General features: G+C 51.8%; 1 protein-coding gene across 1 annotated transcript; it reads left to right on the forward strand.

Annotated features, from left to right (window-relative positions):
* On the forward strand, positions 1 to 26122 carry E2F2 (E2F transcription factor 2). Its single transcript, XM_003810754.6, has 7 exons — positions 1 to 1233; positions 7268 to 7373; positions 9672 to 9891; positions 10653 to 10811; positions 12611 to 12725; positions 15228 to 15420; positions 21642 to 26122. Exons 1-7 carry the CDS (start codon positions 982 to 984, stop codon positions 21908 to 21910), a joined length of 1314 nt encoding a protein of 437 aa, XP_003810802.1. The 5' UTR covers positions 1 to 981; the 3' UTR covers positions 21911 to 26122.
* The last annotated feature ends 362 nt before the right edge of the window (positions 26123 to 26484 follow it).

A 26484-nucleotide genomic window follows, 5' to 3' on the forward strand; every position in this document is an offset into this window, starting at 1 on the left:
ACAAAGAAGTACACTAGTTTGCCTCCGTCCCTCACCCCTCTGCCATTAAAGGGAACAGGTTCCTGGCCTTCATTTTAGCAGGAAAGGGGATATGAATGCACATGTGCTAGCTAAGCAACAATGCAAACTAACAAAAGGGCCTGTGGCCTGGGGAATACACTGCTGGATCTGGGCTCAGGCTGGGACCCCGCGCCAAAATGTTTCCCTTCAATCCCAGGGAATCCGGGCCCATTTCTCGGGGCGCTGTGCACTGCTCTGGCCGCCTCTGCACTGTGCATCCCGGAACCACCCTGTGTCTCCGTCTCGCCGGCTGCTAACTAGCGCGGCCGGCGGCTGGCGGCACCAACAGCAGGTGTGGCTGCCCCTTTAAGCAGCGAAGCTAGTGTTGCAATCGCCGCCTCGAGGACGCGTTCTTTCCGGCGGGGTGGAGCCTGTACTGTTGCAGCAGCCAACCGGAGCGCGGCATTTTCCGCGGGAGATCCGAATTTCGCGGCACGACGTTTGGCGCTAAAAAAAAAAAAAAGAAGAAAAAAAAGAGGCAGAGAAAGACTCAGGGACTAGAGAGCGAGCCGCAAGGAAGTCGGTGCAGTCGAGACCCCCCTCCCCATCCCAGCGCATCGCGTCTCCGCCGAGCTTGAGTCAGGCACGCCGGGGACCCCTCCCCAGAGCCGGCCGGACCCCAGGTGCCGAGGCCTTGGGGAGCGCGGGGCGTCCCGGGTCGCGGTGCCCTCGGGACGAGACAGCCCCTGGCAGTGCCACCACCGCAGCCGCCGGGCGATCTCCAAGCGGCGATCTCTAAGCGCTGCTCTGCTCGGCCGCGGGCCAGGAGGGGAGGGTCCGGCCTTGCCCCGCAGGCGTCCATTGGCGGCTTCCCCCGGCCTCCGCGCCATGCCGCGGGCCGTGTGAAAGGCGGCAGCACCGGAACCCGCAGGTGTCCGCGGGCGCGCCAAGCCCTTTTGGGTAGGGGGCGCCTTACTCGCTATGCTGCAAGGGCCCCGGGCCTTGGCTTCGGCCGCTGGGCAGACCCCGAAGGTGGTGCCCGCGATGAGCCCCACAGAGCTATGGCCATCCGGCCTCAGCAGCCCCCAGCTCTGCCCAGCTACTGCTACCTACTACACACCGCTGTACCCGCAGACGGCGCCTCCCGCAGCGGCGCCAGGCACCTGCCTCGACGCCACTCCCCACGGACCCGAGGGCCAAGTTGTGCGATGCCTGCCGGCAGGCCGGCTGCCGGTAATACTGGGGGCCCCCACCGCTTCCCCCTATGCTTTTCCAGGTGTGGGAAAGGAGGGAGGGGTGCCTGAGATCCAGTTTGAGTGGAGCAGGTAGAGTTTTGGGAAGAGGGAAGATGAGCTTTCAGTTTCCAGGACCCAGTGCCCCCAATATCTGAGTAGAAGACCCCTTCATTTTCAGACTTTGGATGAAATAATCTCATCCATTCTAGTGGAGTGGAATGAGCACTGGATTGCGAGTCTGGAGGGAGACCCAACTCACTACTTCCAGTGCACTGTGTGACCTTGGGGAAGTCCATGCAGCCAGCGTTGCCGCCATTCATTCATTACTTCATTGTTTGGCCAGAAACCAGTACTGGGTGCCTGCTATTGTCCAGGCAAAGAGTATGGCCTGGGGACACTGTGGGACTTTGGTAAGACAGAGGGATAGGTCTAGTGGGTCTCTCACATCCAATCTGCCATGGACAGACTCCAAATTGTCCAGGCAGCTCCTGATATGGCCCCAAGTATCTGCCCTAGGTCCTCCCCCAGGCCCAGTCTTCCCTCCCAGACAGCCATGTAGCAGATACAAGTGTGGGCAGCCCCCTTGGGTTCTGTTCAGATTGGCTGCTCTCTCCTCAAGCTCCCAGGCTCGTTGCCAGAGAGGGCCCAAAGTGTAGTGGCACCAGGCTGCCTGCCGACCTGGGCTCAGGGTGTGTTTTGTGGGAGTGGAATTCCTGGAGCCCGTGTGAATCAAAACAACTTTAGGGTGGGGGGTGGAGTGGGAAAAGCCTGGGGGAGTGGAGGTGGTGGTGGTTGAGGAGCCTGGTTTCTGGTGTGACTCTGCCACTAACTCTCTGTGTGTCCTTGGACAAGTCTTGGCCCCAGTCTGGGCCTCAGTGTCCTCTCCTTCACAATGCGTGTGTGCACAGGGTGGCTGTGGGGCTAGCTCTTCTCAGCCACATTCAGCTCCAGGTCCTAGGTTTTGGAAGCAGGCTCCAGGGAGAGGAAGGGGGTGTTGTAGGTTTGCTTAGTTGTGAGTGTGGTGAATAAGTTCAGGTACAGGGATAAGACCACTCCCCACTGCCCCAGAGGCATCTGGTCAGACCTGTGCTAGTCAGCAAGCACGGATGCCCAGCCAGCTCTGGATGCAGGCAGAGCCACCACTCTCTGCCAGTGGACTCAGGCTTTGCCCATGTTCAAAACGTTAACCTTCCTGGAGACCCTTCCTGCACATGATTTCTAACTAGGAGGGCAGTGGGCAGGAATGGTATTATCCCCATTTTACAGGTTAAGCAACCAAGGATAACTGGGATTGGGTATCTTGTGTTCAGTGTTTTATAGCCTAAAACATCTTTGTAGTTTGTGAAATAGATGGCATTAATAGCTCCATGTTACAGGGGGAAACTGAGGCTCAGAGAGGGGATGTGACCTAAGGTCAGAGATGGGGATGGGGTAGAGTGATGGGACTCACAAGGCAGTCAGCTCTTCTGTCTTTTATTTTTTATTTTTTGTAGAGACGGGGGTCTCCCTATGTTCCCCAGGTTGGTCTCAAACTCCTGGGCTCAAGCAATCCTCTTGCCTCAGCCTCCCAAAGTGCTGGGATTACAGGCATGAGCTACTCTACTGCACCTGGTCAGGCAGCAGGCTCTTCTCTATGTAGCCTTGACTTTTTTAAATACTGCCTGACTTAGGAGCTGAGTTCCCCCCAGGGAAGGGAGTTTTGCGGCAGGCCCACTCCCCTCTGGCCAGCTGCTTTCAGACTGGAAGTTTCAGTAACAGCTGTGGTTTTACACTGCTTTGAACCCTCCCAGAGGAGCCCAAGTACATCTGTCTGTACCTCCCTCCCAGAAGGGCTCAGTGATCTTAGCAAGAAGGTCTCTCTTTTACTGAGTGCCTCTCGTGTGCCAGACACTGCTTGGCACTCTTCACGTTCATTATCTTGGTCAGGATGTCCAGAATGAGGCACCTTGCAGATAAGGAAACTGAGCAAAGAAAGGAAGTCACTTGCCTGGGTCACAAGTGAAGAAGCAGGGGAGTCTCCTTGCAGCAGACCACCCTAAAGCCCTGCCAGGCCCAGAGCTCCCGCTCCTGTCAATCCCCAGATGCCCGGGGCCCAGCCCCGTGGGCAGGCCTGCCCTCTGCTTACTCATTTTACAAGGGTGTGACCTGGAACAGCTCCAAACCCAACCCTGGGTGTGGCCGCTTGCTTTGTGGCCGGGCTGCAAAGTGCAGGGTGAGCAGGATTTGTTGTGGAGCTTCTGTTTAAAGGGACCTCAGGCACTGTCCAAGGATGGCAACCAAGTTCAATGGCAGAATGAAGGCCACAACCCAGATCTCCTGGCTCCCTGTCCAGAGCTCTTTCCAAGTCCTCTGAGGAAGTCTCAGGGAATGCCCCTTTATCGCATGCCTCCTCTGGCCAGGCGCATGGCATCATTCTCTTTCACGCCTGCAGGAAGCTCTGCCCAGGCTGGCTTGCAATAGCGCCATCTCTGCTCACTGCAAACTCCGCCTCCCAGGTTCAAATGATTCTCCTGTCTCAGCCTCCCAAGTAGCTGGGATTACTTTTTGTATTTTTAGTAGAGATGGGGTTTCACCATGTTGGCCAGGCTAGTCTCGAACTCCTGACCTCAGGTGATCCACCCGCCTTGGCCTCCCAAAGTGCTGGGATTACAAGCGTGAGCCACCACGCCCGGTCCTCCTTTTCTTTCAATTTGTCTACATTTTCCAGATTTCCTCTTGTGAGGCATGAAAAAAAATAAACATTTTAACACACAACTCTACAAGGCAGGTCAGGTGAGGAGGTGTAGGCTCAGAGAGGCAAGACAGTGAATCCCAGGCTGTTCAGCTACCAAGTGGCAGAGCTGGGATCTGAAAGCAAGGTTCGACCCCTTACATTTGCTCCTACCCCCACCATCTGACTTAGGGCTTAGGAGAGACCAGGCTCCACTCTGCGTGACCTTGGGCAAGTCAATTCCTCTTCCCCAAGTCCCAGTTTCCTCACCGTGGTGCCCGTAAGGGGGTTGTGCCTGGTGATCTCTGACCCTCTGCACTTCTGCAGCTGCCTGAGGAAGGAGCTGTACTCTTCTCCATAGGGGTTGGCAGGGTGGGCTTGAGTCCTGACCAGGCCTTGAAGATCCAGCCAAAGGGGCTGCCTAAGAGCGTCCAGGATAGGGCTAAGCTGGCCTCTGGCTGTGGCCATAGCCTTTGCTTTCCTCCCCTCATCGCAGTCTCTTTTCAGCTCACCCTTGAACTTTCCCCTTTTCCCACTGGTGCTCCCCATACATCAGTGCTAGCAGCTCCCTGGTGGGGGCACTCCCTATGGGCAAAGCGCTTTGCTGCACTATGTCACTGAATCCTCAGCATAGGTGGAGACAATGGTGCCCATTTTATAGGTGACTTGACGTCAACTGATTTCCCAGCTAAGAAGGGGAGGGCCTAGATGCAAAGCCAGGCCAGTCTGACTCCAAGACCTGTGCTCAGCCTCACCTTGATCCTGATCCTCCTGGGCTTGTCCTCTGCCACCTGTGTTCTGCAGGTTCAGCCCAAGCCATAGGCTGACTTTCCTCTGGGCACTGTCCAAAGGTGTCAGGGAGGTATCCTTAGGGGGACACTTGCCGCATTGGGACCCTGGGAGTGCAGAATAAGGGTGAAGGAGAGTGAGAAAAGAGAGAAGGCTGTGTGTGTGTGTGTGTGTGTGTGTGCGTGCAAGTACATGCAGTGATGGGGGCAGGTGGGCATAGCCCAGGACTTGGCCCAAATTCTAGCAAATCCTGGGGCAGCGTGTGTGGGATGCAGCTGAGGCAGGCTGGTACATGGCTTTGCAGTCAGACAGGCCTGGGTTCAAACCCTGGCTCCGGCCTTTGTGTGACTTTGGGCATGTGCTTACTCTCAGTAAGTCTCCATTTCTTGGCTTCCGAGAGCCAGTGCCAATACTGATGTGGTAGGACTGTTATGAGCATGTAACAGGCTCAGCATAGATATTCCGTTCAAGGTCTTCCTGGGATTCTTTCTGGTTTGTTCTGGCGGGGGAGGCAGGTGTGGCTGGGGAGGCTCTGGGCTGCCCCACCTCTGCCTCAGGTAGAACTCCACCTGAGCTTCCCTTCCTCTCCCTGCCCTTGGTGCTCCTGCTGGGGGATATATGAAGAATACTAGGATGTGCAGCCTTGGTCAGGATTGATGGAGGCCTCGGAGCTCCCCAAGCCTCAATTACTTCAGCTGTACAATGGGTATTAGTGGTATGGGAAGATTCAGTGAAGTGATGAATGTTGGGGCGTGGTTCAGGGCATGTGGAAGGTCTCAGCCAGTGACTGGCCCTTTCTCTAGTGACAGCGTGGGACTAAATCTCTAGAATATAGGATTTCACCAGTTAGGAAGGTAGAAAAGGAATATTCAAGAGACTCATTCAAGAATGAGCAGTAAAGTGTTCGGATGGTTTCCAGGTCTTGGTAGTGGTGGAAAGCAAGAGTGTTATATCCAGGCTCCTCAAACCAAGGAGCAGGGCTCCTCACATCAGCCCAGGAAGACTTCCTGGAGGGGGCAGGAGTGGGGGGAGGGGAACTGACAGCAGGAAGAGCTGTCACCACCTCCAACACCTGTCAGCCCAGCTGTGCTCAGCAGCAGTTAGAAGTCAGCCCTGCTGAGCATGACCTCACCACTAAATGTTAAAATAGGCCTCTCTGTCCAAGCCAGGGTAGGGGTGTCTGGAGGATCCAGAGTTGGAAAGAGGAAAGAAATGGGCTCGATGACCCCCAGAAGGATGTATGAAAGAAGAGGTCGAGATTAGATTTTAGGGAAGGGACTCTGTGTTTCCTGAACACCTACTGTGTGCTGAGACACAGGCTGAGAACTTTACAGAAGTTAAAGGAGCAGGAGCTAACCAGGGTCTTTCTCCCACATGCAAACAGGGAGCTAAATAAGTGCTTCAAAGGGAAGCCACGCGGGGATTAATTCAGCCTGTTCCAGGGTTTTTAAGATGCAGAGGCTGCCCAGGTAGTGCCTTCCTTGAATCCTTACAATAGCCCCTTGAGGTAGGCATTTTTACCCCATTTACAGAGGAAGAAACTGAGGCTCCTAGATGTGTAACATTTCCCCCAACTCGTACCGTGAGCCTGCGAAGGAGCTGGAGATTCAAGCATGGGTCTCTGACCTATGTCCCAGTGTCCCAGTGCCCCAGCCCTGCCCCTGCCCAGCCCTAACCAGGAGAGAGGCCCTTTCCGGGCCAGTGCAGCTCTGGGCCTAATTGGGGCCCGGGTGGCAACAGGGTGGAGAGGAGCAGATGGGTCTGTGGTTTGATTTCCCCAGCAGGTGTTTCCCAAGCTTGGCGGGAACAGAGAGGGGGAGCTGGAGGGGGCGGTGGCCTCAGCTGCTTGTCCTTAAGACACGGGAAGGATTCATTGTCTGCCCCTCTCGGCAAATAAAGAATGGCAAATGCAGTCTATTCAGGAGGCCCTGGGGCCCTCAAGCTGGAGCCCAAACATGGGGGTGGGGATGTTTGCACTGCTTCCCACTGTGGGCACCTCCCTGGGTTGTGGCACTGAGCCAGGAAGTCCCCTGGGTCTGGGCGGATGCCCAGCCCCGCCCTGATAAGGACCAGCTGTGGGACTGTGATGGGCACTCAGTCTAACTGGGCCAGCTGCTTCTGTAGGGGGGCCCTTTCCCCACCCTGATGTGGTTTAGGCCCCACCCACTGCTTCCTCCTGGTATCATCCTCTGGGTGTGGTGGGGTGAGGAGCGGGTATAGGAGCCGGCTTAGGGCCCGTGGTTAAGGAGCTCTGAGCCCTTGGCCAGACTGGCTTTGGTAGGGTCTCAAGTGCCTGGGCCTCAGAGGATGGGAGTTTTATTTGCCCTTCAGAAAACAAGACTTCCCCTGAAAGCTCACTTCTCAGGTCACTGATGTTTTCCTATCAAGTACAGCAGTGCTTCACCAGGACTGGTGGTAAACTGAGGCACAGAGGTGGCTGCTAAGTGGCTTCATCGCTTTGGCCCCACATCAGGGAAAGGCTAAAGGAGGAATGATTCTCAAACTCTGCCTCTCTCTCCCCCTTTTCTCCAAGGCCAAAAGGAAGCTGGATCTGGAGGGGATTGGGAGGCCCGTCGTCCCTGAGTTCCCAGCCCCCAAGGGGAAGTGCATCAGAGTGGATGGCCTCCCCAGCCCCAAAAGTAAGCAGTGCTGATGGGGCCTCTGGGGTGGGGTGGGGCAGGGGCAGAGGGCAGTGCCCTGCCCAATCACTGGTAGTCATATTTGGATCACTTTCCAGTTTACAAAAGCTTCCTGCGTATTTTATTATTTGATCCTGCCAGGTAGGTAGGCTTGTCTGTCTTTACTAATCAGGCAACTTGAGACTCAGAGAGCTTGAGTGACTTGCCCATAGTCTCAGAGTGGAGTCAGGACTAGAGCCTGGACATGTAAATCTTGCACTACTTCTGTGTTTTTTGTTTTTGTTTTTTTGTTGTTGTTGTTGTTGTGAGACAGGTCTCGCTCTGTCACCAAGCGTGGATTGCAGTGGTGCCATCTTGGCTCCCTGCAACCTCCACCTCTGGGGTTCAAGCAACTCTCTCACCTCAGCCTCCCAGGTAGCTGGGACTACAGGTACATGCCACCATCCCTGGCTAATTTTTGTATTTTTAGTAGAGACACAGTTTCACCATGTTGGCCAGGCTGGTCTTGAACTCCTGACCTCAAATGATCCACCCGCCTTGGCCTCCCAAAGTGGTGGGATTACAGGCGTGAGCCACCATGCCCGGCCAGTCTTGCACTACTTCTACCACACCATGTACTGCTCTCATGATCTAAACTCAATGACCAGTGTTTTATTTGGGAATTTATTATTTTTAAAATGTTTTAATGTTTAGGTCAATGTAAATTTTTCTAAATCAGAGGAGCAGGGGCTAACCAGGGTCTTTCTCCCACATGCAGACAAGGAGCTGAATAAGTGATTCAAAGGGAAGGGAAGCACAGATTAATCCAGTCTCTGCCACCCCAGAGGTTTTTAAGATCCAGAGGCTGCCCAGGTGGTGCCTTCCTAAAGCTAAGTTGGAGGGGGTTGCTGCCTCTTGATATTTTCAGTCAATATCCTGGATAGGCTGAGTGCGGTGGCTCACACCTATAATCCCAGCACTTTGGGAGGCCAAGGTGGGCAAATAACCTGAGGTCAGGAGTTCCAGACCAGCCTGGCCAACGTGGTGAAACCCCGTCTATACTAAAAATACAAAAATTAGCCGGGTGTGGTGGCGCATGCCTGTAATCCCAGCTACTCAGGAGGCTGAGGCAGGAGAATCACTTGAACCTGGGAGGCAGGTTGCAGTGAGCTGAGATTGCACCACTGCACTCCACTCCAGCCTGGGAGAGAGAGTGAGACTCCATCTCCAAAAAAAAAAATCCTGGTTAGAGCAGGAGTTTAAGCAACTGTGTTTGGGAGGAACACTAGTTTTGGGGGTCCAGGTAGGACTCTGCCCCGACCTGACAGGTCACTCCTGTGAACCTTAGTTGTCTCGTGTAAAAGAAGACACAGCTAGATCAGGAATGGCAAGAAAGTTTCCTCTACATTTGATTGGTCAAGGCTACCCAGAGCACTGTCTTGAAGGATCCTGAGGCTCATGATAACTGGTCCTCCTAACCTAAGACTCTAAAATTCAGGTTCCGGAATTACTAGATTGGCCACTAACTTGCTATATGACTTGGAAGTCACTCGATTACAAAAGTCCCCTCGTGGTTTAAGATGCTGTAGCTGAGATGTGGTCTTGCAACATCAACCTCATTGAGAAAGGGACCTTTTTCATGAACCTCCCCGACTTGATGTTACAGGACCGATTTTTCTGAGATAATCATTGTGATTCACATGGGAAGAAAAAGCAAGTGTGTGTCTATAAAAATGCTCTTAAATCCAGGCTTATCATTTCTACCCTATTCTAATTCCAAACTCCGGACATTTAAGTGGCAGGATAGGGTAATGGTTAAGAAGGAAAACTCCGGAGTCAGACTGCCTGGATTTGAATTCCAGCTTTGCCACTTTCTAGCTGAGTGAGCTGAGCAAATTACTTAAACTGTGCCTCAGTATTCTCATCTATAAAATGGGGATGATTGTACAGCAACCCTTACAGGGTGTTGTAGGGCTTAAATGTGTTCGTACATGGAAAGCACTTAGAACAGTGACAGTAGTTGTGGGTGGTGGTCTGGCAGCCCTAAGCTGTGGTGGAAATGTGCATTTAACCAGGAGTCAGGACACTAGGCTTCCAACACTGCCCACTGGCCGTGAGACCTTAAGCAAGTCACCTTCCCTCTTAGGTATCAGGTTCCCTGTCTGGACAGTGGTAGTGATGGATGCCCTGGCTCACACTGCTTTGTAAACTGGAAAGTGGGTGGTGAAAGGTGGTACTTAATGAGCCTAGGTCAATGGTCGAGGGTCCTGGGCGGGCCCTCCCCTCCCTGAGCTGTGACTGGGTCCCTTTCTTCCTCAGCCCCCAAATCCCCCGGGGAGAAGACTCGGTATGACACTTCGCTAGGGCTGCTCACCAAGAAGTTCATTTACCTCCTGAGCGAGTCAGAGGATGGGGTCCTGGACCTGAACTGGGCCGCTGAGGTGCTGGACGTGCAGAAGCGGCGCATCTATGACATCACCAACGTGCTGGAAGGCATCCAGCTCATCCGCAAGAAGGCCAAGAACAACATCCAGTGGGTGTGAGTGCCTGGGCGGCCAGTGGTACCCTCCAATGGGTACTTGTGCTGTGGGCGGAGCCAGAGGCAATAGCCAGTGGGTGTGAGTGGCAGGGGCGGGGCTGAGAGCAACATCCAATGGGCACAAGGGCTGAGGCGGACCAAGAGCAACATCCAATAGGCTTATTGCTGGGGGTAGAGCCAATGTATGGTGAGGAAGAGCGCCGTGTACCTGCTGAAGTAATCGGAGAACGTGATGCGGGGCAGAGTGGAGAATGACATCTGGGAGGTGTAAAGGCCAAAGGGAACCCCAGATTCTTCCTCTTGAGTCAGAGATCCCAATATCCACTTCTTCTAGCTTAGGGCAGTCCCCTGGGAGCTGAGTAGGGGGATCCTGGACTCCTTCCAGATCTGAGATAGGAGTACTCCAGCCTCCTCTCTCCATTTCTACAGGGTTTAAAGAGCTGACCTATAGCCCTTGGCATAAATCCTAAGAGAACCCAGGCAGGGGAGTCAGGACTGACGCTACTCCAGTTGGAGGAGGCTGGGGCATAGGGATGAACAGAGTCGAGAGCCCCTCAGAAATGGGGTTCAGGTCTTGACTTGTTTCTTCTCCCAAGCCCAACCCCCAAACCTCTGGTTCCAATCCCTGGTAGCTCCCTGAGAGACAGGCATGACCACTGATTTCCACAACCCAGGGAAGCACCCTCATAGACTATTTTTTGAATGACCTTGTTCTGGAGTTTCACCCACAGACTGACACTGGGGGGCTGCTCTGTTCCCAGAGGCAGGGGAATGTTTGAAGACCCCACCAGACCTGGGAAGCAGCAACAGCTGGGGCAGGAGCTGAAGGAGCTGATGAACATGGAGCAGGCCTTGGACCAGCTCATCCAGAGCTGCTCTCTGAGCTTCAAGCACCTGACTGAGGACAAGGCCAACAAGAGATATCCTCCTTGGTTGGGGGAAGGTGTCAGGGAGCAGGAACCTGTTGCATGTTTATATCTATCCTGAGTTGATTCAGTAACTTACCCTAAGGGTCTGGCATCTGTTTCTTCCTTCCTGGGTGGCTTTTCTTCTCAAGTCTATTTTTAAAATTATTTATTTATTTTTTTTAGAGACAAGGACTCATTCCGTCATCCAGGCTGTAGTACAATGGCAAGATCATAGCTCGCTATAGCCTCGCCCTCCTGGGTTCAAGTGATCCTCCCACCGCAGCCTCCTGAATAGCTGGAACTACAGTCATGTGCCACCATGCCTGGCTAATTCTTTATTTTTTGTATAGACAGGGTCTCGCTTTGTTGCCCAGGCTGGTCTCTAACTCTTGGCTTCAGTTGATCCTCCTGCCTCAGTCTCCCAAAGTGCTGAGATTACAGGCATGAGTCACTGTGCCTGGCCTCAAGTTTATTAAAGGTATTTTTTCATTATTGAAAATAAGCCAAGTAAATTTCTTTAAATCTGGAAAATGGAGAAAAAGAATGATGAGCTGCCACCTTAACATAGCCATTGTTCTTGAACTGCACACAGAATGTGTTTTATTTCAATATAGTTGTAATGTAGTTGTGTGCCTGCTGAACATAGCTTTTTTTTTTTTTTTTTTTTTTTTTGAGACAGAGTCTCACTCTTGCCCAGGATGGAGTACAGTGGCACAATCTCGGCTCGCTGCAACCTCCACCTCCTGGGTTCTAGTGACTCTCCTGCCTCAGCCTCCTAAGTAGCTGGGATTACAGGTGCCCGCCACCATGCCTGGCTAATTTTTTTTTTTTTTTTTGAGATGGAGTCTCACTATTGCTGCCCAGGCTGGAGTGCAGTGCCATGATCTTGGCTCACTGCAACCTCTGCCCCCTGGGTTCAAGCGATTCTCCTGCCTCAGCCTTCCAAGTAGCTGAGATTACAGGCGCCTGCCACCACACCCGGCTAATTTTTGTATTTTATGTAGAGGCGGGGTTTCACCATGTTGGTCAGGCTGGTCTCGAACTCCTGACCTCAGGTGATCCACCCACCTCAGCCTTCGTAAGTGCTAGGATTACAGGAGTGAGATACCGCACCCGGCCTTCACACCCAGCTGATTTTTGTATTTTTAGTGGAGATGGAGTTTCACCATGTTGGCCAGGCTGGTCTTGAATTCCTGACCTCAAGTTATCCACCCGCCTCGGCCTCCCAAAGTGCTAGGATTACAGGCATGAGACGCCGCGTTCGGCCGAATATCTTTATACATAGAATGCTTTCCCATATTTTTACTTGTTTCCTAGGTCAGATCCCTAGGATTGAAATGATGAGGTCAAAGAGCATGGACTTTGCTAAGGCTCTTTCATACATTTTCCAAAATCATTTCATATCTAATTGGTTTTGGATCTGACCTTGTATTTTTGGAAGGATGCTAGGCATTGTGAGAAATATAAAGAAATAAAACACATCTTCCTGCCTTCTCAGAGCTAATGATCTAGTTTGAGAGATGAAGCCTTTACATAAGGCAACATTTTTTATGATTTATAATGTAAGGCAACATTATATGATTTATAATGTAAGGCAACATTTTTTATGATTTATATTCCCATTTGCTTTCCAAAGGGATCTAAGGTAGCTTATGAGATTAACAGGTTACAGATTGTATTATTTCTAAGTTGTACAAGGAGTGAGAAAGTAATGTTCAGAGGCTTAGGAGAGGTGGGTGAAGGTGCTCCCTGGCAGGTTTGGGGTTTGAATTTTGACCAGACAGTCACTTTTCTTGACTCTCCTGCCCTACGCTGGCCTATGTGACTTACCAGGATATCCGTGCTGTTGGCAACTTTAAGGAGCAGACAGTGATTGCCGTCAAGGCCCCTCCGCAGACGAGACTGGAAGTGCCCGACAGGACTGAGGTGAGAGGGGAAATATTTGGTGGAGAGCAGGGTTGAGACCCTGCCAGGGAGGGTTCCAGGCGGCTCTGCAGACTCTGTCCCTGGCATTGCCTAGCCCCATGCTTCGCAGGCCCGTTCTGGTGTCCATGGCAATATTGGTAGCCTTCAAGCTTGGGCAGAAATGGCAGAAGCTGGAAAGGGCAACAGAGACTGAGTAGTGGCCTGAGAAAATCTCTGTTCCTGGTTTCTTTCTGCATCCCACCAGCCCTGGGTTCCTGCGCACATGCACACTCATGCCCACGTATGACGGTGTCAATACTCATGAAAATCCTTTCATGCTGACCGTGCTTTCCCAGGTTAAAGACCAAAATTCCTGACACTCCCTATGAGGCTTCGGTGCTCTGAGACCCCAGCTGACCTCGCCAACCTCCTTTTCCCCGCTGCCCCATCTGTCTTTGTTTTGGCCACACTGACCTGTCTGCAGTTTCCCCATTGCACTAAGCTCATTCCTAGTATGAGATCTTCTGTTTTGTTTGATTGATTGATTTATTTATTTATTTATTTATTTATTTATTTATTTATTTTTGAGACAGAGTCTCACTCTGTCGCCCAGGCTGGAGTGCAGTGACACAATCTTGGCTGACTGCAACCTCCGCCTCCTGGGTTGAAGCGATTCTCCTGCCTCAGCCTCCCAAGTAGCTGAGATTACAGACGCCCGCCACTACTCCCCTCTAAGTTTTGTATTTTTTTTTTAGTAGAGATGGGGTTTCACCATGTTGGTCAGGCTGGTCTTGAACTCCTGACCTCATGATCCACCTGCCTCGGCCTCCCAAAGTGCTGGGATTACAGGCATGAGCCACCACACTCAACCTATTTGATTTTTTTTAAGACAGCGTCTTGCTCTGTCACCCAGGCTGGAGTGCAGTGGCATGATCTCAGCTCACTGCAACCTCTGCCTCCCGGGTTCAAGCCATCCTCCCACCTCACCCTCCTGAGTAGCTGGGACCACAGGTGCATGCCACCATGCCTAGCACATTTTTTGTTTTTTTTGTAGAGACGAGGTTTTGCCACGTTGTGCAGGCTGGTCTTGAACTTCGGCATAGAAGTGATTTGCCCGCCTTGGCCTCCCAAAATGCTGGGATTACAGGCGTGAACCACCGCACCTAGCCGTGCAAGACCCTCATACATGCTCTTCCCCTCGAGCTGAAATGTTCTTCCCTCTCTGCCTGATTTACTGCTATTCATCCTACAGGTCTCAACTCAAATGTCACTTCCTCAAGGAAGCCTTCTCTGATTACCTCCAGACTTCACAAACACCTGTGCTTTTCCGCTGCCTTTAATTTAATCTCCATTTGCTGAGGTATATTTGGCATGATTACACGATTGCATTCTGCTTCATCTATTAGGGTGTAAGCTTCACAAGAGAATGTTCTACTCACCTTGTATCCCTTGCCCAGAGCCTGGCATATTATAAGGACTCAAGAAATAATTTATTTAAAGGAAGAACTGGGGCTGCAGAGACAATTAAGGTCCTGCCCCCACCCTTGGAGGAGTTCAGGACTTAGTGGGAAAAAGACGCTGTCATTTATAGACTGAAGATGTGCTTTGCGAGCATAGAGAAAGGGTAGTTAGAGGAGGTATCCCAGGTGGGGACAGTTAAACTAGGTCTTAAAGAATGAACAGGGTTTTTGCTAGGTGCAGTTCTGTGTGAGTACAGGCATGGAGACCTGGACATGTGCCTGGATGGCATGCATGTCATCAGTTGTGGCTTAAGTTGCGGTTATGTGGTAGGGAAGGGACAGGGTGGGAAGACCAAATACTAGGACTCTTGGTTACAGGTAACAGAAAGCCAAGTCCAGCTGGCTTCAGCGGGAGGTATGGATAGGGGTGGTGGGAACCAAATGACAAGTCCTGGGGGAGATTCAGAGATTGCTGGCAAGGTTGGATGTAGATGCTCAAACTATGACTTCAGGTCTGTCTCACGCTTTTCATCTCTCTGCTTTTCTCTGTGCTGACTCCATTCCCAGGTGGGCTCTCTCCTTGTGGTGGCAGAGGTAGCTTTTATGATACCAGCTCAGCAACCCCAGTGGGAAGGGGGCTTCCATTTCCCACAAGTCCAGCAAAAGTCCTGGGCCTAGTGCTGGTTGGATCCACCTGAGCCATGGGCCATCCAGAACCAATCATGTCACACTAACTTTCCTGGCTGCGTCACAAGCTCACCCACTGGCATCGGGGAAGGGTGCTGCCCCCCCCCCGCCCCAAAACTAGATGACCTGAGAGTGGGGGGAAGAGTGATTTCCCACAGGAAAAATCAAGGTGTTCCCCCTAAAAGAAGTGGGCTTCAGGGCCAGACAGCAGAAACAGCGGAAGTCCACCTTAGGCCAGATGGAGTTGGTCTCAGTGCCAGCCCAGGGTTTGAGCTTGCACCCATGGATGGCAGCAGCCACGTGCGTCTGTCCATACACACTAAGTGTAAGTGTCCAGCTGCCCAGAGCAATGACCTGGCTTCTCTTCCTCCTCCAGGACAACCTGCAGATATATCTCAAGAGCACCCAAGGGCCCATCGAAGTCTACCTGTGCCCAGAGGAGGTGCAGGAGCCGGACAGTCCTTCCGAGGAGCCTCTCCCCTCTACCTCCACCCTCTGCCCCAGCCCTGACTCTGCCCAGCCCAGCAGCAGCACCGACCCTAGCATCATGGAGCCCACAGCATCCTCAGGTAGGTCCCTTGTCCAGAGGGACAGGAGGTGGGGGGAGAGACCGGCCTTAGTTTTCTCTTCTATATCAATGTTTGTTGAAAACCTCCTGTTTTATCCAGCAGCTGGGGATGTAGTCATCCTACCCCACACATGTGCATTGTACTTAATGCTTTATAAAGCCTCACTAGGAAGGCTGGTGCTGCTCCAGGGCAGAGGAAGGCCTGGATTTGAATCCCAGCCCATCCACTTACCAGCTATGTGACCTTGGACAAGTTACTTAACCTCTCTTGGCCTCAATTTTTCTCATCTGTGAGTTGGGCGCAGTAATTAATACTGTCTAACTCATAGGTTGTTGTGAGATTATATAGCTCACGCATATAATCCCAGCAGTTTGGGAGACTGAGGCAGGAGAATCATTTGAGACCAGGAGTTCAAGAGCAGCCCGGGCAACATAGGGATACCCTGTCTCTATAAAAAAATTTACAAATTAGCCGAGTGTGGTGGCACACGCCTGTAGTCCAGCTACTCGGGAAGCTGAGGTGGGAGGATCACTTGAGCCATGGAGGTTGAGGCTACAGTGAGCTCTGATCATGCCACCGCACTCCAGCGTGGGCAACAGAGGGAGACCCTGTCTCAAAAATAAAAATAAGAATAAAATTTTAAAAAATAGGCCAGGCGCTGTGGTTCCCACCTATAATCCCAGCACTCTGGGAAGCTGAGGTGGGAGGATCACTTGAGCCCAGGAGTTCAAGACCAGCCTGGGCAACATAATGAGACTCCATCTCTAATAAAAATAAAATAATAAAATTTGCCCATTAAAAAAAAAATAAGACATAGAGGCGATGTGTCTTACCTAAGGTCTCCCAGCTGGGAGGCAACAGAGCTGTGTCTTGAACCTTGGTCTACATACTCCCAGCCCAGTGCTCTCTCCACAAGGCATAGATCAAATCAAAGAAGGGGCTTCTGGCTGGGAGGTGGACAGTATGGTTAAGAGCTGGCTACCCCTGATGGAAGGTAGTACAGGTAAGTTGCCAGGGAGCAAAGTTCCTGAGAGCTTCCCAAGGAGGGTGGGAGTCCAGAAGGAGTACAAATGGAAGCCTGTAAAGGCCCCTCTCCAGAACAGTTTTTGCCTTTTCCTGGATCACACATCCGGCTAGACTGGCAGGATTCTTCAAGGCTATGTAGGCCAGTGTTCCACTTTTTGTCTTCTTAGCAGCAGAATTCTCTTAAGTAGAACCCTAGTGTTTAGACCAAGGTAGAGCTAGAGCTGGGCTGATGGAAGAGGCTTGCTGGAAGGGCTCTGCAGTACACTGGTTGTGTCCATTTCTCTAACTCAGAGGTTAATAAACTATTGCCTGCAGGTCAAATCTGACCTGCTTTTAATGACCCATGAGCTAAGAATGGTTTTACATTTTTAAAGAGTTGTGGGAGAAAGAAAAAGAAGGCAACTATGTGACAGAGACCACAAGTGTCCCACAAAGCCTAAAATACTCTCCAGCTTTTTTTTTTTTTTTTGAGACAGAGTCTCGCTCCGTCACCAGGCTGGAGTGCAATGGTATGATCTTGGCTCACAGCAACCTCTGCCTCCTGGGTTCAATCAATTCTCCTGCCTCAGCCTCCCAAGTAGCTGGGATTACAGGTGCCCGCCATCACACCCAGCTAATTTTTTTTTTTTTTTTTTTTTTGTATTTTTAGTAGAGACAGGGTTTCCCCATGTTGGCCAGCCTGGTCTTGAACCCTTGACCTCAGGTGATCCACCTGCCTTGGCTTCCCAAAGTGCTGGGATTACAGGCTCCAGCTCTTTATAGAAGTTTGCTGTCCCCAACTAACTCAACCCTTCTTTTTACACATGAATGAACACAGGCCCAGAGAGGGCAAGTGGCTTCCCTAAGGTCACACAGCAAGTTGATGGCAGAGCTGGGACCAGAGCCCAGCCTCCCAACTCTTCTCTAATGATCTCTCCTGTGTCTGTCAGGCCTCATCAGGGACCAGAGCTTCTCCCTGTGCCAGCCATCTGTCCCTCGGGACACCTCCCCAGTGCCTATCTCCCATCCCAGACCTGTGCCCCACCCTCTGGTCCATCCTCCTCCTGCTGTGCCTCCTCACTCAAGTGTCAGCATGCGCATAGCCCTCCGAAGCTGGAACCACCTTCGCTTCAGTTGTCCTCTGAGACCTTGGGTGGAGGTGGCAGATCCCAAAGCATAAACAAGGGTGTGAAGTTGTTTTTTTTTTTTTTAAGACAGAGTCTCACTCTATCACCCAGGCTGGAGTGCAGTGGCACGATCTTGGCTCACTGCAACCTCCGCCTCCCAGGTTCAAGCAATTCTCCTGCCTCAGCCTCCCGAGTAGCTAGGAGTACAGGTACATGCCACCATGCCCGGCTAATTTTTGTATTTTCAGTAGAGACAGGGTTTCACCATGTTGGCCAGGCTGGTCTCGAACTCCTGATCTCAGGTGATCCACCCACTTCAGCTTCCCAAAGTGCTGGGATTACAGGTGTGAGCCACCGAGCCCAGCCGGGTGTGAAGTTTTTACCTGAGTTTTACAAATCAAGATCCTGAAGCCCAGAGAGGAGCAGAGGCTTACACAGCAGTCTGGTGGGGCCAGCTCTCATGCCATGGCTGTCCCCCCGACCCTTGTCACATGGCCTCATAGTGTTATCCCTGCTGAAGGGAGGAGGAAGTTTTCCTGGTCTCGGCTCACTGCAACCTCCGCCTCCCAGGTTCAAGGGATTCTCCTGCACAGACACACACACACACACACACACACACACACACACACACACACACACACACACACACACACACACGTTCCGTGCTGTGTTCTGAAATAGTATCGTTTTGAGGTCTGAGTGCCAGAAGCCATGTAAGAGAGGAAGCCACTACAGTCTTGGGACCTGGGTCCTGGCCCTGGTTCTGCATTACCAGGAGAAGTGTTCTCTGCAGCCTCAGTTTCCCTCATCTGTAATGGAAGGGGTTTGAACAACATCATCTCTGACATTTCTCCAGGCTCTGACATTCTGAGATACACCTAAATGTAGCTGATGGCACAGGATTTGAAATTTGGAGACCTGGGTTCAAGCCTGTATCTCACCTCTTAGTGACTTGGTGACTGTGAGTGAATCACTTTAACCCCCCGAAGCCCCAGTTCCCACATCTCTCAAATGGGGACACTTGAAATTTCCTCATGAATATTGAGTGGGTTATAGAAGATGACATGGCATAAATGTGATTTAAAAAAAAAAAAAGCTTATGTGGCCGGCCGCGGTGGCACACACCTGTAATCCAGCACTTGGAGAGGCCGAGGGAGGTGGATCACTTGAGGCCAGAAGTTCCAGACCAGCCTGGCCAACACGATGAAACCCCGTCTCTACTACAAATACAAAAATTAGCCGGAGCTGGTGATGATGCCTATAATCCCAGTTACTCAGGAGGCTGAGGCACAATAGTCACTTGAACCAGGGAAGCAGAGGTTGCAGTGAGCTGAGATTACACCACTGCACTCCAGCCTCACCGACAGAGTGGGACTCTGTCTCAAAAAAAAAAAAAAAAAAAAAAGGCTTGTGTGAAGAGCATCTACTGAGCTGGGCCTGGTGCTGTTTTAGAGACAGAAAAGCAGTAAGAGCCATTCAGAGTGTGGTGGAGAGACACATATTACAAAAGGCGATTCTATTTCTGGACGTGATCAACAGCAGGAGACAGCAAGGTCTGACCTATAACAGAGATTTTCACATGTGTTTTATCAGTTACTGCTTCTAATACTCATCCCTGTTTTTCCACATGAGGAAACACAGTTCTGGGGTTCCATGGCTGGTGAGAGGAGGCGCTAGAGTCTGAGCCCACATGCTCCCCGCTCCCAAGCCAGGCCTCTGACTGTAACATCAGCAGCGTGCCAAACAAACCTTAGATTTTTTTTTTTTAATTAATATACGTTTAATGGACTTCTTTGGGCCCTAGTTTTCTCATCTGTAAATAGGGGTAACAGCATGGACTCCCTCAGGGCCGTTTGAGTGTGCAAGGAGGCTGAACCGCGCCTCGCCTCAAGGGCAGTGCCACCACCTCCCCCATTAGCCTTGGTAAATTGGAGCAATTTTTAACAGGAGCAAGGGCAGCATGCAGACCCGACAAACCAGTGCTTATTTATTTATTTGTTTGTTTGTTTATTTATTTATTTTTATTTTGAGACACGAGTCTCGCTCTTGTTGCCCAGGCTAGAGTGCAGTGGCATGATCTTGCCTCACTACAACCTCCACCTCCTGGGTTCAAATGATTCTCCTTCCTCAGCCTCCCTATTAGCTGGGATTACAGATGCCTGCCACCATACCCAGCGAATTTCTGTATTTTTAGTAGAGACGGTGTTTCACCATGTTGGCCAGGCTGGTCTCGAACTCCTGTCCTCAGGTGATCTGCCTGCCTCGCCCTCCCAAAGTGCTGGTATTATAGGCATGAGCCACCGCGCCAGGCCAAACCAGTGCTTCATATGCACTTACCATGCGGTCCTCTGAGCAACCCTTTAAGGTAGGTAGTGCTATCCTGCCCCATGCAGAGGGGAGAAAATGGATGCTCTAAAATGTGAAGTCCAGAGCAAGACTCCATCTCAAAATAAATTAAATAAATAAATAAATAAAATGTGAAATCACATGCCTATGGGTGCACCACCAATCTCAACAGGCAGCCTAGCGTCCCAGCGCAGTTGTATCTTCAAAATAATACTTGGCTGGGACTTAAGGAGTGACTGCAATGTGGGGGATTCTGAGCATCAGGATATATGTGGCAGGCAATTTCCAGTGCCTCATTGCATGTCCCTGTATGGGAAATCACCGTCTTAACATCTAAGTGGAAATGAGCAGGTTGGGTGTGGTGGCTCATGTCTGTAATCCCAGCACTTTGGGAGGCTGAGGCAGGAGGATTGCTCGAGCCTGGGAGTTCGAGACCAGCCTGGGCAACAGAGTGAGACCCTGTCTCTACAAAAAAGTTTAAAAATTGGATGGGCATGGTGGCACGCACCAGTGGTCCTAGCTACTCAGGAGGCTGAGGCGAGAGGATTGCTTGAGCCCAGAAGGTTGAGGCTGCAGTGAGCCGTGTTCACCCTACTGCACTCTGTACTCTAGCCTGGGCAAGACCCTGTTTCAAAAAAAAAAAAAAAAGAAGAAGGCGAGAAAGAAATGAGCATAGAGTGCTGGAGAATGGCTACTGAAAGGTCAAATAAGATGAAGCCAGAGAAATGACCATTGGGTTTAGCAGCATGGACGTCACTGGCTCAGGGACATGGTGGGGAGAGACCCCAGACTGGAGTGAGTTGAAGAGAGAATAGTAATAGGGAAGTGGAGACAAGCTGAGGCTACTCTGGAGAAAGTTTACTGTGCAAAGGAGCAGAAAAATGGGCCAGTAATTGGAGAGGGTGATGAGGTCAGGTATAGTTGTGTGTGGTGGAGAGTAGAGGCAACATAACAAAAATTTACCATCATAACTATTTTTAAATGTACAGTTCAGTGGTAATTAATACATTCATAATGTTGTGTAACCATCACCACCATTCATCTCCATAACTCCTTTCACCTTGTAAAACTGAAACTCTGTACCTATTCCCCATTCCCCTCTCTGCCCAGCCCCTGACAACCACCCTTCTACTCTCTGTCCCTGCGATTTTGACTAAGTATCTCATGTAAGTGGAATCACACAGTATTTGTTTTTTTGTGATTGGCTTATTTCACATAGCTTAATGTCCTCAGGGTTCATCTATGTTGTAGCATGTGTCAGAATTTCTTTCCTTTTTGGCCGGGCACAGTGGCTCAGGCCTGTAATCCCAACACTTTGGGAGGCCGATCACTTGAGGTCAGGAGTTCGAGACCAGCCTGGCCAACATGGTGAAACCCCATCTCTACTAAAAATACACAAATTAACTGGGTGTGGTGGTGCATGCCTGTAGTCCAGCTACTCGGGAGGCTCAGGTGGGAGAATCGCTTGAACCTGGGAGGCGGAGGTTGCAGTGAACCAAGATCACAACACTGCACTCTAGCCTGGGTGATAGAGTGAGACCCGGTCTCAAAAAAATAAAAAATACATGAAAAGTTGTAGGGTTGGGTGTAGACTCTGGAAGGTGGATTTTGAGAGCACGACAGTCCACCCAGGCTAAGGAGAGAGGAGAAGGGTACAGTCATCCAGAGAACCGGAAGTCTGTCCTCGCGTGCTGAGGAGTTGGATGCTAGGGCCAGGCATAACCTTTGTCTGTTTGTCTCCAGTGCCAGCACCAGCGCCAACCCCCCAGCAGGCCCCACCGCCTCCATCCCTGGTCCCCTTGGAGGCTACTGACAGCATGCTGGAGCTGCCGCACCCACTCCTGCAGCAGACTGAGGACCAGTTCCTGTCCCCGACCCTGGCGTGCAGCTCCCCTCTGATCAGCTTCTCCCCATCCTTGGACCAGGACGACTACCTGTGGGGCTTGGAGGCGGGTGAGGGCATCAGCGACCTCTTCGATTCCTACGACCTTGGGGACCTGTTGATTAATTGAGTGGCCCTGCCTGCCCCCAGCAGCCTGCCCCCGACTCTACCTCCTCACAGACAGGCTGACAGCCCCTCTGCCTGCACAGGGACATTGGACACTAGGTGCTGCCCTCAGGGCATGGGGTCTCCTCGCCTTTCCCGCCCCAGCCGGCAGAAGCTGTGTGGGGAGATATGAATGGTACGGGTGAGGAGTGGATAAGGGGTGGGTCCTCACCTTCCTAATGGAAGCTGGGCCTAGGGAGGCCCATCCAGTCTTCTGACTTCTGACCTCTCACAAGAAGGCTGCAGGTGAGGTGGCCAAGTCCAGGGAAAGGCCCTGCTACCTCCTTTTGAGGGGTAATTAGGACCCTCAACGTACCAAGAAGCACGTAATGCCTTTGTATTTATTTCAGGTTGAGTTGTTTGTTTGTCCTCCCTGAGTTTTAGCAGGGAGGTTGTTCTAGTTTTTAGTGAGACCTCTGCAGACAGGCCCATCAGGGCCCATCACTGTCCATGTTCCAGGGCAGGTCTGGGTTTCCAAGGGAGGGGCCCAGGCTACATCCCTGGTTTCCCCACCGTGGTGGGGGCTGGGACTCTGAGGGGCTGTCCAGTCTGCCAGAATGCTAATTGCACTTAGGCCTCACGGTTCTAGTAAACGGCAGCTGTGGGCCCTTTTGCCTCTTCCCCTGTTCTTGGCCTCACATCTCCAGCTGAGCTGCCGGTCTTGGCTTCCTGGTCGCCTCTGTCCCAGAGATGGTCCCAGGGAGCCATCCTAGGGCAGGTAGCACTGAGGCTCCTGTGGAAACAGGAGCCACCTGCTCAGGAGACTCCTTTCCTGAGGAAGTCCTTACCTCTCCCCTTGAGATGTAAAAATGGTCCAGCAGAGACAAGCTCCCGCGGAAAACAGACAGGAGCATGGGGGCAGCTGTCATGGCTGTGGCGGGCACTTTTCCTCAGAGTTTCTGCCTTGCGCTGGTCCAGGAGCCATTTTGCACCAAGGACTTGGTAGGCAGAGGCAGCCCCACTGTAAAGAAGGTCAGATTAAAACAAAAAACTGCCAAAAGCATCCCCTCTGCCCCCCATGTGGCACCGGCATCATTCTCTGCTTCCCTGGGAGGAATTTTTTCACCATGTTATTGAAGGGGATGGTTCATTAAGGACGTCTCCACCCCTCAGAGCTCACTCAGACCCCAAGGACAGAGGTGACTGGGGCTTGGTGACTTGTTCACTCCTTTTTTCCCAGGTATACTGAAGGGGTGACAGAGAGAGGTCTTCATGGCAGACCAGGCCTTCACAGCTAATGGGGAGAGGAACTCATGTTACCTCTGCAGGCCTGGGGTCCTGAGGGGGTCTTTTGGCTTCAGCCTGTTCCCCCAGAGGCTTGATCATCCCACATTGTCCCTTCAGCCCAGCTGCTCTTCTCCCCCACCCACCCTGGGATGTGGGTGCTCTGGGCTGAACCAAGGCTATGACTTCTGGAGAGAGGCTCAGGGGTTGGTCTGAGAGGCCTGCCATCCACCCCTCAGGGAGCTAGGTTTTCTCAGAGGCTCAGCTGGACAGCACTTTTTAAAAAAGTTTGTAGCATTAAGCTGGTTTAAAATATGAAGTTGGTTTTGTTGGATGGCTCCTGAGCTGACTGACTGATGTCTGAAGTTTGAGACGAGGGATTATTTCAGGGTGGGGCCCAATGTGATCTAATGCCCAGCTGGGGACAATTGTGCCTCATGATTTGCTCAAATTCCTGGGCCCCCAAGTTAGCCCCCTCCCAGGAGTGGTCAGCGGGTCACAGCTGCCCCCACTCTATAAGCAGGGCTAATTGTGTACCCTTTGCAGAAATGCTTTTGGTCTCCTACCCAAATACTCACAAGGGTCTTATCAGAAGCCCGTCTTAAAGTCCAGCATGCTCAGGGACCCTGTGTAGGATCTCGTTTGTGGTGAGTGGGCTGCTCTGAGGTCTCCACTGGGCTGCCATTTAGCCATGTGCCATCTCTGAAGTCAGAGGTGTTTGACTCCCATTCCTTGGGCTCTGGAGCTTTCCCCAAGAATTACATCAGAGAAAAGGAAGAAGGGGCCTGCAGGACCCATTGGGAATGAGTTTAATACTGAAGTCTGGAATGTAAGCTCATGCCCTAGAGGCCTCTCCATATGGCTGGTCAGGGGAGCTGCCTTCAGGCTTGTGCCCCGTGTGCTCAGCAGCTGCCTCTGTCCCCCTCTACTGTCCCTTTCACACCTTGCCTGGCCAAGGGGCTAGACCTCCCAGGCTAAGCCTCAGATTCAGTGCAGGACACAAGCTCATGCCCCCGTCTTGCCAGTGACACTTGAAGCCTCCCGACTTCCACAGAGTGCTTTCAGGACACATTTTGAGTGGTATTTTCTTTTCTTTTTTTCTTTTTTTTTTTTTTTTTGAGATGGAGTCTCGCTCTGTTGCCCAGGCTGGAGTGCAGTGGCCTGATCTCGGCTCACTGCAACCTCTGCCTCCCAGGTTCAAGCGATTCTTCTGCCTCAGCCTCCAGAGTAGCTGGGACTATAGGCATGCACCACCACGCCCGGCTAATTTTGTATTTTTGGTTGAGACGGGGTTTTGCCATGTTAGTCAGGCTGGTCTTGAACTCCTGACCTCAAGTGATCCACCACCTCGGCCTCCCAAAGTGTTGAGATGACAGGCACGAGCCACCAGGCCCAGCCTGAGTGGTATTTTCTTTAGGGACCAGGTAGACTTTAAAACGAGGGTAAGAGAAAAGCCAGTGTCTTTCTGAGGTAAATAATTTCTGCCAGGAAACTTCCCAGCCCCACCAGCAGCCCCCCTAAAAATCACTCGTGTCCCCAGGGACTTCTAAAGCTTGGGGCTCCAGGAAATCATCCAGTAGAGTTGGAGATTCAGAGATTTCTTGAAGCCAGGGACATGCTCCTAACTCCTTTCCCATTAAAGGTGTTAGAATAGACCAGAGGGTGTCCCTTTTCCACAGTAATGGGATCGGCTGGTGTACCTTCAGGGAGGAAGAGGGAGGTGGTCAAGCTTGAAAAACTGGCTTTAGGATGGTTCTGACTTTGTTCTCTCTCCCCAAGTGTTCTCAACCTCCATTCTGCAGTGTTCAGAGTTTTAGGGAAAGGGTTTGGGTGCCCCAGCATCCAGGTGTTGTGTGGCTTAGCGCATGTGAAGTGAAAACCTTCTGGGGTTGTTTGGAAGCAGCTTTCTGGTTCTTGTCATTGTATCCTGAGGTCCCAGAACCCTATTCTCCCACGAGGATCCTCAGTGACCATGGTGGCCACACGCCTGGCCAGCCTGCTGGCTCCTGGGTGAGCTGAAGAACGTTGCCTGTGGCACTTTTCGAGGGTGAGCTGGAACCGAGAGAACATGGTCCCCGTGCTGGGACTCATGCGGGTCATTTCCTGCCGGCCTGGTTTCGCCTGGTCCTGTCTTGATGAGCACCATGTAAGCCTCCTTGTATTGAGATAATTGGGCATTAAACATTAAACTGCAGCTGTGGGCATCTTGTCTTTGTCGTGCTTTCTGAAGCTCATTACCAACTGTGGATCTGGTCCCCGCAGGCTGGGTGTTGGGGGCTGTCGTGGCCAATGCTGGGGGCACATGATTGCCCAGTGGATTTCCCTCCAAGATACAGTCTCTTATCACCATGCCTGCAATCTCACCATTAAGGCACTGAAAAGTTCGCAGCACCCAGATCTAAAATGTGATCAGCCCTGACTCTGTCTCCCCCATCTATTTCCACAGCTTCCTGAAAGGTCTTGCTGCCCACACTCTCCCTCCCACCCTCTACATCAGTGGGTCCAACTGTAGTCCTCAGACCAGCAGCAGCAGTATCACCTGGAAATGTGAGACATGCATATTCAAGACCATGCCTCACGCTGGGTGCGGTGGATCACTTGAAGTTAGGAGTTCAAGACCAGTCTGGCCAGCATGGTGAAACCCCACCTCTGCTAAAAATATAAAAAAATTAGCCGGGCTTGGTGGCGGGTGCCTGTAATCCAAGCTACTGAGGAGGCTGAGGCAGGAGAATCGCTTGAACCCAGGAGGCAGAGGATGCAGTGAGATCACACCACTGCACTCCAGCCTGGGCTACATAGTGAGACTCTGCAAAAAAAAAGGCCAGGTGCAGTGGCTCACGCCTGTAATCCCAACACTTTGGGAGTCCAAGGCGGGCGGATCGCAAGGTCAGGAGATTGAGATCATCCTGGCTAACACGGTGAAACCCCGTCTCTACTAAAAAAATAAAATAAATTAGCGGGCATGGTTGCAGGCGCCTGTAACTCCAGCTACTCAGGAGGCTGAGTCAGGGGAATCACTTGAACCCAGGAGGCAGAGGTTGCAGTGAGCCGAGATGGCGCCATTGCATTCCAGCCTGGGCAACAGAGCGAGACTCCGTCTCAAAAAAAAAAAAGAGACCTTGCCTCAGACCTGCTGAATAAGAAACTCATGGGGCGGGACTCAGAATTCTGAGGCTCCATGAACCTCCCAGGTGAGTCTACTGCAGCTGAAGTTTGAGAATGCATGCCTTCTGCTGCCCCAGAGAGATCTTTCTACACTTGATCTTAGCCAAAAGGCTGAGAAGCGATCCCCAGAAAGATCTTTCTAAAATGTAG

The sequence above is a fragment of the Pan paniscus genome, chromosome 1 (assembly GCF_029289425.2).
Source record: "Pan paniscus chromosome 1, NHGRI_mPanPan1-v2.0_pri, whole genome shotgun sequence".
NCBI lineage: Eukaryota > Metazoa > Chordata > Mammalia > Primates > Hominidae > Pan > Pan paniscus.